The sequence below is a fragment of the Martes martes genome (genome assembly GCF_963455335.1).
Source record: "Martes martes genome assembly, chromosome: 12".
Classification (NCBI taxonomy): Eukaryota; Metazoa; Chordata; class Mammalia; order Carnivora; family Mustelidae; genus Martes; species Martes martes.
This window is the reverse complement of record NC_137900.1, coordinates 13,917,069-13,930,643: the sequence shown is the minus strand read 5'-3', so window position 1 is coordinate 13,930,643 and position 13,575 is coordinate 13,917,069. Positions and strand designations below refer to the sequence as shown.

General features: G+C 41.8%; 1 protein-coding gene across 1 annotated transcript in view; it reads right to left on the bottom strand.

Moving 5' to 3' along the window:
- The window catches only part of TMC1 (transmembrane channel like 1), a 206,495-nt gene that overhangs the window by 26,996 nt on the left and 165,924 nt on the right, over window positions 1-13,575 (bottom strand). Inside the window, exons 16-19 of the mRNA XM_080820083.1 lie at window positions 13,296-13,490; window positions 10,387-10,566; window positions 10,100-10,261; window positions 2,655-2,783 (exon numbers count right to left, since the gene is read on the bottom strand). Of these exons, the coding sequence (XP_080676209.1) occupies window positions 2,655-2,783; window positions 10,100-10,261; window positions 10,387-10,566; window positions 13,296-13,490 (666 nt within the window). The remainder of the gene's footprint in view (window positions 1-2,654; window positions 2,784-10,099; window positions 10,262-10,386; window positions 10,567-13,295; window positions 13,491-13,575) is intronic.

Here is a 13,575-nt window from a genome sequence, read left to right as displayed (position 1 = left end):
GCATTTACACTTTCTGCTCTGTATTGATAAGGAGACAGCGTGCAGGATTAAAGGTCAGTAAAACATGTGAGAACTAGTGGATGAATATTCCAACTGTACCGGGCAGGGGTTTCTCACTCTAGCCCATTTCTCCCAAGTGGGAATGTGGATGGAATGCTGCCAGCCCTTCCAATATGTCAAGAAAAGCAAGAAATCCCTATCTTTTTATACGTAACACTTCTAGTTTTAACATATGAGCTCATTAAAATAAAACAAAACAAACAAATGAAAACACTCTGCAAAGAAAGAAAAATCTATCAGCAAGCTGAATCTCGGTGGCAAGGCCAAGTTTGCAACCTCTTTTACATCTCTGCACCCCCTTATCACCTGGCCCAGAGCTGTGCTCCTACTGATTCACACTTTGGCACTCAGCTGTGTCCGTTCTCTACCAGATGAATCAATGATGATAGCATCCGCATCCAAGGTCCCCCGTCCACCCTTTACTGTTTCTAAATTCTTTTGATGCTAACATTCTAAATAATGTTTTGATGCTAATTGTTTTTCTGCAGAGCCTTCCAAAGGTAACGTGGAAGAAAATTCTCTGTGACCTAAAACAGGAAGTTGTCTTTTTTTTCCCCCTGTACTTTGTACTAACCCAAGAGCACTGTCAGCACTCAATAAATAATAAATGACAGTCATTTAATTACAGCTTTTATGCACCCAGGTCATGTTTTATTGACTTGGTATTTGAAGCAAAATTTTCTAGCACTTATGAAGAGAGCAGTAAGGGATAAAAGGCAAGCATAAGCCAGGCAAGGGCCTCGGAAAGAAATGGCAATTTTTATTCTGCCTCGGAAGAGCTGAATCAGACAAGGAAAATAGAAATGAAACCCGGCCAGCTGAATACCTCATAGCGGGGAAGGGGAAAGCAGAGCAAGAGCATCCTGGGTCCATAGCATTACCTCACTGGCGCTCACCAAAGAGCATTATCTAACCACTTTGGGCGCGTCCCACAGGCCCCTTCAGGGAGGATGTCAGAGATGACCTCATCAAAGGTAGGATCTCAAAGTCGAATGGCCAGGCTGAGGATCCAGCCTGGTGCCTTGAAAACAGTCCTGAGCGTAGGACTTGTCCGGGGACTAAGAGGGTATGGGGTTGGGGAGAGGTTGACATGGGGCTGGGGCGAGGTCGGCACTAAAGGATAGCCCTTCCTTAGCAAGGAGAGAAACATCATTGGCTTGACATTACTGAACCAGGATGGACTCCACGGGCACATCCCTGGAAGAAGGCAGAATTCTGCCAATAGATTCTGAATGGCGCTAGAATGTAGAAGCTTACAGAAGCAGACAGTCAACATATAATGCCCACCGAGTGACAAGCATCGTTCTAAGCATAGAGGTCAAGGCTTCTGTTCTCATAGGGCTTTCATTCTAACAGAGGGAGACGGATTATCAGCAGGCTTTTAAAAGAAAATGTCAGAGTTACACACTGAATGAAGAAAATCAAGCAGGGTGTTGAAGTAGAGGGTCTGGTAGGCTACATTAGATGGGAAGTTGGAGAAGAGCTCAAAGATGGTGACATATTAGTGGAGACCTTAATGACGTGAAGGCATCAGCCAAGCCAAATTGCAGGAATCTGCAACCCTATCGGGGGAAAACAGCTAGAGCCAATGCAAGGGTCATCTTGTGTTTGAGCATAAGAAAGAATTCCAACATTTAGGGACTTTACAAAACAAGAACAACAGTAGTAGAAGAGCTCAGAAAGAAAGAAAGAGGAAACAAACAAACAGATCCTGTAAGACATCAAAGGCCTTAAAAAGAGATTTGGGATTCTTTCTAAGTACTTATTAGCCATTGGAGGATTTTAAGCACATGATTACAGTCAACACTTCAGGTCATAGTTCCCAAGATGACTGTTAAAAGAGTTGCAAAAGAGGGACCATGGTCACCTGGCAATGTGGGAAACTGCAGAGTGATGTGTGCTCTGTTGCCTCCCTGAACTTTATGGGGGTCGCAGGTGGCGGGGGTGGGTGGGGGAGTGGGAGTTTCACGCCGAGGGTGAACTGGGAATGGAGTCAACATCAGTGGGGTTCAGAGAAACCTGGGTTCTTGCTGTGGTGCTGGAAGGACGTCAACTTGCCAGAATTCAGGTCCACCACTTGCCAGACACCTATCAGCACCCTGGGACCACCTCGGAACCTGGACAGCTCCCTGCTTGTGTCTCTGCTGAGCTCTTATTGGACTGGGAGTTTTATGGAACAAGCACCATATTTACTGGCTCCACTTATCACCCACTGCACTGAACACAGTAACTGTCTAGGAGTCTGTTCAGTAGAATTCAATGTTGATATTACCCATCTTGCCTGACTTCTAGAAATGTCAGCAAGTTTCATGCGGAGGGGGCTGGCTATGGGTCCCAGACTGACTGAGTTCACCATATTCTTGGATAGGTTGAGGTTCACTGCTTTAGCCAACCTGTGCTCACTTTACTAGAATATCATAAACCATGATGCTCCCATCTGACACCCTTCTGAATTAAAACTATACCCACGGGTCTTCACTTACTAACATCTAACACATGGTCCCACCTCCTAAATTCTTCTTCTGGCATAGCGTGTGCAAATGATAAACCACAAAGGAAAAATCGGACAAGAGAAAAATGAACATCATACTTACATATCCATATTCCAAATCCCAGCACCAGCAATAATTGCAAAACCTCACGAAACATGCCCGGAGAAAGTCCCCAATGAGGATCGTGACGTAAGTGGTCAGAACATCAGAAACAGTCAGCCGCACAAATTCCTGTTGAGATATTATCCAGATTAAAAAAGGGGATCTCTCCCTTCAAACGGCCCTAGTGTTGGCCTCAAGTTCGTTATGCTTCTGCATAGTATTAGCTTAGAAACTGCCATTAATAGTAAAAAAAATAGTGAGGCATAGCTAGCAAGTGACCAATGTTTCACCCTTATTTTATTAGTCTAAAAGTAATTACCCCACTTCCGGGGCACCTGGGTGGCTCAGTGGGTTAAGCCTCTGCCTTCGGCTCAGGTCATGATCTCAGGGTCCTGGGATCGAGCCCCGCATCGGGCTCTCTGCTCAGCAGGGAGCCTGCTTCCCCCTCTCTCTCTGCCTGCCTCTCTGCCTACTTGTGCTCTCTATCTCTGACAAATAAATAAAATTAAAAAATAAAAAATAGGGACGCCTGGGTGGCTCAGTTGGTTAAGCAGCTGCCTTCGGCTCAGGTCATGATCCCAGCGTCCTGGGATCAAGTCCCACGTCGGGCTCCTTGCTCAGCGGGGAGCCTGCTTCTCCCTCTGCCTCTGCCTGCCTGTGCTTGCTCTCTCACTCTCTCTCTTTCTGACAAATAAATAAATAAAATCTTTAAAAAATAATAAAAATAAAAAAATAAATAATAAAAAATAAAAAAATAAAAGTAATTACCCCACTTCCAAAACCACTGTATCAAAAGTCTTCTTACTGAGCAACTTTTATAAGCATGGCACAAGAAACAAAATCAGGAATATACTGACCACACTTAAGTTTATTACTCTGATCTGGCAAACAGCAATGTTTATGCAGTTAAAAGATGACCTCTGAAAAGTACTAGCAGCATCCGTGATACAGGATTAGTTTTTCTAACATGTTAAAAATGTATATAAGTCAGCCTGACAATAGATGGGCAATGTAATAAGGAAAGAAGTTGGCAAATGGCAAATAAGAAATTTACAGAAGGAAATATGCAGTTAATTAAATGTTGAAAAACACTGAAACCCCACACACAAAAGTACAAATTAAAATAATGAGCTGTTGACTCACAGAAAGATGAATCTTTAAAAATCCAGGCTTCTCCTTATTGGTGAGTATTGGTGAGTATGGTGAATGTCGACCCCCTTCAACATTTGGGGGGAAACTTGTGGAAATCCATCACATTTTAAAGGGGGTAGAATATGAAGGAAATCCACTTGTAGAAAGATGTCCCACGGCAATATTCACACAAGTGCACAGATCTATACATGTGATTATGAAAGTAGGGCTTTTTCCAGATAAAAACTGGAAACAATTCAAATATGCTTTGGAGATTTATGAAATAGAAGGGCATGTCCACACAATGAACTATTGTGAAATCTTGAAAGAAAAAGAGTGTACTTGTGGTTAGAGATGCACAACTATGTGAACATACACTAGAAACCATTGAATTGTTTAATTTTAAATGGGTGGAATATGTGGTATATGAATACCTCAGTAAACTTTAAAAAGTTCTAGAACACTATGCTCTGATAAGAAATGGATCTTTAAAAATTTACAAAATAGGGTATGTGGTATGAACTCGTTTGTTAACAAAAATTCCTATGTATATATGCATATATGTACACATATAGGCATAGAAAGTTCTGGAAAATCAGAAACTGGTTACCTCAGTGGTGTGGACTTAAATTTATGTGCAAAAGGGTTTGTGCTGTGGGTTAGAGGGAAAGTTCACTATTTCCTCATGGAACCCCTATGACAATCAGTGATAAACATAAGAATAGATGCAAAATTATAATTCTTTATGATAGTTCTCCTCTGCTCTTTCCTTCTCTTTTCCTTCTCAATAATTTATGTCCTAAGACTGAAGATACTGAACATCTAGTAATACATATTTGGCCAGAAATACTAGGGTTCTTCTATAATTTCTAAAGTCTTTTGGTTTCTACTTCCAGCTACCTACATAATCTCCCCTCTAAAATAACTAGTGAGAAAAAATTTTCTCATGGGGCAAAGGGCCATTTGACTAGCTATCACTAGATTAGTTTCCAGCCTCATACTTCGGAGCAATGCTTCCTGAATGCCAGATCGTCTACCACTTCCATGATTCTTTTTTTTTTTTTTTTTAATTTTTTATTTGACAGAGAGAGAAATCACAAGTAGGCAGAGAGGCAGGCAGACAGGAAGGGAGAAGCAGGCTCCCTGCTGAGCAGAGAGCCCGATGTGGGGCTCGATCCCAGGACCCTGGGATCACGACCTGAGCCGAAGGCAGAGGCTTAACCCACTGAGCCACCCAGGTGCCCCCACTTCCATGATTCTTAATATGTCCAAGTACCATATGAAATATAATGTATCTCAGATTGCTTTTAACATACTTTATTCTTAAAAAATTGCTGCTGCTATTATAAATATAACCTGCTATAAATAGCAGTTAACTAAAACATACATATAACCCAAACAAAAATTATAGTAAAACCTTAAAAATATAAATTTAAAAACTTAGCATTAGTTTTCACCAACCGTAGTGCCTGTGGCAAGGGCTTGTAGGCTGGCAGTGTATTTTGGGAAGTGGAGTCAAAGAAGGGAAGTGAAGGTTGGGAAGAATGAAACAGAAGGAAGGAAAGCTTTCACCTGAGAGCATGCTAAAAGCTGCCACTACTGGGGCAAGTGAGTCTTATCCTTCTGGGGACCCACCTGGAAGCCTAGAAGCTATACAGAGTAAGCCTCAGAATTGTCCATGCCAGTGACAGAAGGAGGACATACCAATCCACCAGCAACCACCCCCATTAGTCAAGGATGTCCCCATGTGGTATTAACACCCCACTTGATGACAGCAGAGGAACTCTGAAGGTAGGAAGAATAAGCATACAGCTGTTGAGATGCTGTCAGGTTAACAGCTGTGTACAGAACAGCTGAGTAAAAGGTGGGCCAAGAGAGTGACAGGTTTCTGCATAATCTGAAAGTTTCTGTCTAACCTGGCTCCTGTCTAGCTCCCCATATTCTTCTGGTCTTGCTCATCCTCCTCCTTCATTCCAGCTCCCTGGCTTTCATTCAGACCCTCAATCTCCACACTTCCTCAGGCCACGGGGCCTTTGCATGGGTCTTCACACCACTCAATCATTGTTACTTCACCTCTTGGCTCGGTTTATACCAAAGAACACACACCACTAAAGCATCACTGATTTAGGAAGGTTTCACTCACCTCGCTGACAAGGGCCAGTCTCCCTATAAGAAATACTCAGATTCCATGCATTTCATTCTTGTAGTGCTTGATTAGCATTTTAAATTTGCAAATTTTGCGTAATGACTTAATTAATGACTTTGTTCACCCCCAAGAAATTGTGGTTTTCACAAGAGCAAGAAACTAGCCCACCTTGGAGCCCACTGGACCTCTAGCAGCCAACATGATGCCTGCCACTCAGCTTACACTCAATAAATATGGAATGAACGGTTGAATGATAGTAAATTCCTGCAGGTATTTCGGGCCATAACTTTTTTTCTTCCGGTTCTTATTCTCTTTTTCATTCCCAGGCAACTTGAGTTCAGATTCTAATAATTAGTATCAATTAGAGGTAGGCAATGAGGGATATTTTTTGGCTTCCATCACCTTGTCAGGAGGCCTTCCTCAGGTAAGAGAAAATTTCAGAGTGGTTATAAAGTCCCCCACGTCTTCCTAAACATCCTCATCCCAATGTTTAAAATCCTATTTTTTCCTAAGCAGTGGTCGTCATATAAAATACCAGAAGAGGATTGAAACATTATATGGAAACAGAAGAAGATTTACTCACAAACCACAGGAACAACATAACGCTTCATAGGAAAGAGAATCCCCAAAACGGTGGCCCAGCCCACCTGAGGAGCACCAATCCCAGGTCCCAGCATGCTAGTCAGGATGGGAGCACGGTTTCCATAGGCCCCCTGTTGAGCACCGCGCCCCACACCTCACAGCTTTCCACTCATGACAGTTAGTTAAAATGCCTGCGCAGCTTTGATCAGCAAACGTTAAGAGTCAGTAGCAGGTAACAGGAACACGACAGTCAAGGGGCATCACTAAGGACCACAGACTCTAGATGTCCCATGACAGGAGCTTAGAGAGTATGTGTTGATGCTCATTATGTCTCTAGGGACAATTAGCACTGTAGACAAGGATGTAAACTCTCATCAGACTGTGTGGGTTAAATCTGGGCTCCCGTCATTCACTTCCTTTAACAGCTTGAGCAAATTATTGTAGCTTTTTAGGTCATGGCCTCCTCATCTGTAAGATCGAGATAGAAATATAACTTATCTCAAAGGGTAATTTAGAAATTCAAGGAAACAGCACTGGGCACATTATGGGCATTCAATAAATGTTAGCCGCTGCTGTTCGTTCAGTTGTTGGCGGCTTTCTCCTTCCCCAAAATGCAGACCTCAGTATATAGCTTTAAATAGCAATCTCCCATGGGTGTTTGCTACCTATCTATCAAATGCCATTGCAGACGGACCTAAGTGGTTACATCTTGAGATTTCTCGGAGGGATAAAGGAGCCACCAAATTACCTTATATTCAGATTCAAAGAGAGGTTTGAGTCCTATATCATCCTTGAGGAAACAAAGTAGAGGGCATCCGTGGAGGAGATGAGGAAAATTCTGGAATGTTTTTATAGAACAATGAGTGTTTGGGGTGTATCCCCAACCTGACATGAACAGCAGATGCCTTTACTGTTTCTTCTGCAGTCACCTTTTTTTTTTTTTTAAGATTTTATTTATTTATTTTAGAGAGCGAGAGAGAGCGAGCGAGCACAGGCTCATGAGCTGGAGGAGGGGCCAAGGAGAGAGAGAGAGAGAGAATCTCAATCATGCAGACTCCATTGTGGGTGCAGAGCCTGACTCAGGGCTTGACCTCACCACCCCGAGATCATGACTGGAGCTAAAATCAAGAGTCGGGCCCTTAACCAACAGAGCCACCCAGGCACCCCTGGAGTCTCTTTTTAATGGTGAAACAAAATGTTTCTAGTTACATGGATATAAATATTGACATTGATCTCTTAAAGACCAAACTCTCCAGCCCTCGGGGTTTATATGTCCCCAGGTTCTCTCATCCCCAGAGACTCTACCTCCCTTGTCAACATTCTGTTCAGAATCACAACCTCTTGCCCAGCTCCCACAGACTTTCCCACAAGCACTGTATGCCCCTTAGGGAAAGGAAGGTGAAAGAGAAGGGGGCAGTAAGGTGAGATGATGAAGCAAGGAAGCACCAAAGACGGGGGTTTTGTTTGTTTGTTTTTTTGTTTTTTTTTTAAGGACAAGACAAGCAGCAAAGTCCCAAGAAGAATTAAATAAGTGACTTTCCTTTTTAAGTCAATATGTGTGGGGCCAACCCAGAAACGTCTGCATAATCGGAGGCTAAGTATCCTCCTCGATCGCACGGGCATTCCTATCTACTTGATCACTTTCTCTTCCCCAGAAGACAACAGCCTCAATCTTCTCCTTGACCGTCCGTTCTAGTAAGACTGTTAAAGGGGAGCTTGCATAGCCCACCTGTCAGTATGCATTCTAGGACATAAAGAAGAGAACATCTCAAATGTTTTGAGTTTGTGAAAAAAGCCTTTTCCCCCTGACTCTTCATGTCTTTCCACTTTAGCTGAGGACTCACAGAGCAGCCTAGATGTGCGAAGACTTGTACGAAGCACTTTCAAGGAAGGACCCTTGAAATTCAGAAACCAATGCACTTCTGTGCATTCCCTTCTTGTGGCTGCTATCACAATCTACCACACGCTTTGCGGTTTAAGACAACATGAATTTATTCTCTTAGAGTTCTGGAGGTCAGAGGTCTAAAATCAAGGTGTAGGCATCAGGGGAGGAAGCTGGGTCCCCACCTTGTCCAGCTTCTGGAGGCTGCCGGCACTCCTGGGCTCACGGCCCCTCTTTGTTCAGCTATAAAGCGCATCTCTCCAACCTGGTTCCACTGTCATGTCTGGTTTTTCTGACTTTGACTCTTTTGTCCCTACTTGTGATTTCATTAGGTCCATCCACATAATCCAGGATAGCTTTCCTTCACTTAGTCCCATTGGCAAAGCCCATGTGACCATGAAAGGTAACATTGTCAGATGGATTCCAGGGATTGGGACGCGGACAACTTTGAACGGCTATTACCCCACCTACCATACCTGTCTCCTAAGTAAAGGCAGCCTACATTTCATTTCATTTATAATTTCAGATATAATACACTTTATAAACATGTATGAAAGTGCATGTCTGAAAATGGAGTATTTAGTAATATGTAACTGGAAAGGGAAATGTTTATCTGGCCCCTGAAAGCATAAAAATAAAGTAAAATAAAATCCTTAGCCATACCATACTGTTTGGACGTGTGTGTAGCATCACATACATTGTTCTCATTTTTTCCCCACAATTAAAATCACAACTGATTGGCTTAAGTCGGATGAGCATCTAATAAGAGCATGAGGGCATCTAATGATATCCACATTTGTTTAAATTGCATCCATTTTATAAGACTAAAACTAACTTTCAATTTTTCCTTTTAGATTACAAAAAAGAAGTACACAGCAAAAAATTATTCAAATAATCCCCGAGACCACATTACTGCTGAGACTGGGCTGTTGTCCCACAGGCAGGCAGACGCACGATGACATATTTAAAAGTATCTGGTCCTCCTTGAGGATCCCAAGTCCAAAACCAGTTTATGAAATGCACAGTTGAAACGTCAATTCTAATGAGATTGAATTAAAGGCTTTTCAAAATAACAATCAGATCTGTATAGAAATAAGAGATGTGGAATAGTTTATTGTTGTTTCCTTAACTTGGTTTCCCTTATTGGACAGAAAGCTATATGAAACATTCTCTCCTTTCTCTGGTCAAATACCAGTAGTCTTGTACTGGGGCCATTTACATAATCATCATGAAAACAACTCACCTATAATAGCATTTCCTTTAACACTTAAGGGACAATTATTTGACAAAAATGGACGTTGCCGAAATTAGTATTCATGTGTGCTCCCCAAGGAACATTCTTTTAGTGGAAAACTGGAAATAATAGGTAGAGTTCCACTTAGGAGCCTGCATCTAAATCTAGGTGCTTTCTTATAACGCAAATAGAAGATGAACCTCTCCTCACACCATTTAAAAATATCCTTTCTTTAAACACAGCTTTAAAAAAGGTGTAAAAGTAGTACTTCCCTCAATGGCTAGAGTGAGGACTGCATGAGAGACTATACATGAAATTCATAGCCAGCACCATAGTAAGCCTTCAATACATCTTTGGTATTTTTTTTTTATGAAGCAACAAAAAAAAATAGGCCACCCTTATGAAAGACATAATTGATTCTGCTCTTTCTTCATCCATTTATTGTCATCCACATCTGTTGGTGACATTACCTGCCCCACCATTGTTTCCCAGCAGGGTCCTCGAGGTACATCTGCGGGGTGCACAAAAAAAGGTGGCCCAGTGCTATTTCCGGTGAGGGAGGCATTGTAGGCCTTGATCATGTTGGCTTCCCAGAGGGTAATATTGGCCTTTACCAGCTTCTCCTCTTCAATCTAGGATGCAAAGGGATGGAGGCAATGATGGAGACAGCACAGATTTCAAAGGCATTTCTAGCAATCTGGAGACAGGAAATGTAACAACACAGGGATGCCGAAAGCAATTCAGATACAAGACTCACCTTGTTGTTAATCTCATCCATCAAGGCCAGAATAAATACATACAAGTTGCCTAAAAGTAGAGCAAAAATGCGTCCCAGTAGCCATTTCAGAGCAATGAGGGGATGGTAGTCCTCCAATTCAGCAAATAAGTCAAACAGTGTTGGACAGAACATCCCCAGGAGGGACATGACCATGTTCATCTACAAGGAGACACAAGGAATTAACTAAGTTAATGGTATTTTAGAAATAATTGCTTTCTTCCAGGATTTTGCAAGATTTCAGCTATATTTCCTCCATCTTTTATAAGACTAAATAAGATTATCTCATGCACTTTCAAAATTGATCTCAATAAAACAACAAAGAAAATATTCAAGTCCCATTCTCAAGGCATGCTTGTGTATGAGCCTGTGTATGTGCCAGTAATAACAGTCTGTTTCCTAGTATAACGAGGGAAGTAATTTATATCACCCTATATCCAATAAACACATATGATTCTACATGGGAACTGATTCTGATATGGTGATACACCTTTTTTCCTGTTTTTAAAAGATTTTTATTTATTTATTTGATAGAGAGATCACAAGTAGGCAGAGAGGCAGGCAGAGAGAGAGGAGGAAGCAGGCTCCCTGCTGAGCAGAGAGCCCGATGTGGGACTCGATCCCAGGACCCTGATGCCATAACCTGAACTGAAGGCAGAGGCTTAACCCACTGAGCCACCCAGGCGTCCCACTGTGGTACACTTTGCAACAAGAGTTCCAATGGAAGGTGAAAATGATCTTCTTGGGGAATGAGGTCCAAACTGGAAATACTAATTTGACAATTATCAGCATATGGGCTAGTTCAATCAGTTGGAATAAATAAGCTCCCTGAGATGGGCTCACGACTCAATACTGAATTCTGGGGAATACACCCTAATAAGGGCAAAAAAAAAAAAAAAAAAAGGAATGGGTTTATCAAAGAAAACAGGAAAACAGGACATTCCGAGAAACAAAAGAACACAAATCATGACGTTATCAAAGCCGAGGTAGGAAATTTCCAGGAGTGAAGAACTGGTTTAGAATGGCAGTGTGGGGGAGGGGGAGAGAATATGAAAAGTAGCAAATGTATGGTCCATATCTCCTGTCTGGCACCTTCATAATTAAAATATTAGGCTATATTAAATCAGGGAAAAGAATCCAGTGCATGTACTACTTTTGTGATGGGGAAAAAGCCTCCCTGAATGAAAAAAGACTTTGGGGAGCCCTGGCCAGGGCCTTTCCTAAACACCTGGTTCAAACTGTCACCACTAAACATTTCCTATTGCCATTTCTTGATTCTGTGTTTTGAATGATTATAACTACCAGACTGTATTGAGAAAATACTGTCAGTATGGTTTTTCCCATTTTTATTTTTAAGAACATTGCATGAGCATGACCAAGAGAAGATAAAAATCAGCATGACATAATATAAAATCAGTATATAATCAGTATATAAAAACGTATAATTAAGCCTAAGGTAAAAACTTGGCAGATCCTGCGCCATCTTTTACAAGGCAAATTTAAATTGTTTCATCAAATATATAAAGTTATTCATGAATCCCCATTACTACCTTTGTTGGCCCTTAGGACTCAGGGTCCCCTTAAATAGGTGTTAAACAGACTCTTACGTAGAATGACCCTTCCACCTAATGAAAAGAAACTACCTATTCTTTACTATGGTTCCTTTATACAAAAATATGATTGATATGAACCATGGGCCAAAGCAATAGAAGTTATCACAACTATAAGAAGAAACTTTGACAATAAACTTGATAAATGCTTTGAGGTTCTCCTCTGTTTTAAATAAATACAATCGCTTTACCTAATGACATTTTATAGGTTTCCATGAAATGTCTGTGCTGTTACAGCCTCCCATCTCCAGTATTATCATTTCTGAAATATGGTCTGTTTTCGTTTGGAGTCTTTTGTTGTAAACAGGCTATATTTTGTCCAAGATATTTCTAGAAAATTCTATGCTTATAAGGACTTTCTGAATCTTTTTGGTCTACAAGGCTCAGCAGAAGTTTCAGTGTGGGCACTCTACACTTCCCACAGCCTTAATCTATACATACTTTGAAAACGCTCAAGTTTGAAAAGATGCCACATTGTATGCCAGGACATTTTATGAAAGGCAACAGGCCCTAGCAACAAGACATAGCAATTTCCTTATTCTCTACATCTGAATTTCCTTATTCTCTACATCTGCTCTCCTTCCTCTGACCTGCTCAATGGGCACATATCCTGAAGACACATCACCATCAGATTTAATTCCAGGCAAAGAGCTGGCCTTCCTCATTTGACTGTCTCTTGGAGGGGGAGGAAATAAGGCAAAGGGAGGAGAAGGCAGAAAGTGTGCAGAGAGACTGCTAGGGAGAAACAGAGAGAATCCCAGACTTGCCGAAAGCGGAGGAGGTAATCTGAATGTTTCCAGTGAGATACACATAGGAACCAAGGACTCTAACATTGCTGTTTCAAAGAATTAGGGCAACAATTGGATCTTTCAGTGACAAACGCAGAATCTACAGAGAAAGAAACATAGAGTCACGGAAGGAGTGTTGGCTTTGAAATCAAGATTCCTGGGTTTTAACTCACTCTTCCCCATGGTTCTGTGACCTGAACACACCACCCCTCCTCCCAACATTCATTAACCGCATCTGTAAAATATACCGGTTGGAATATATGCGTTCTAGTATCTCTTTCAACTCTAGCTTTCCATAAAAATCACAAAATGAGACACAGACAGACAGTAGAAAGATCTGGAAATAAGGCTGGAACGGAGTGGGAAATGTGTGACCGGACGGCGTGGGAGAGACAGGTAAAGGACGGCCTTCTCTAACGCCGCACCAGAGAAGCATAACCACACGATTTCAAACGTCAGGTTCTAAGCACACAAAAAGCATGCAGAGACGAACTTCATTCTTTTCCCACCACCCAAGGGTGTCAGGATCTTGCTGTGCAAATTCCTGGGATCGCTTCACAGCCCAAAAGATGAGGTATCCGCTCCCGCCAAGTGTTAGAAACACGAAGAAGTTAGCGAGAAACCTCAGGAATCTGACCAAGTGGACGTTTTCTTCTACTTGGGCTGCTCTTTCCTCTATGATCGCTTCCTGTACTCAAGCAAAACAGAAAAAAAAAAAATGTATCTGAGCTACAAAAACTAGCAGACACTCAGAAACTATTTTTGCAAACATC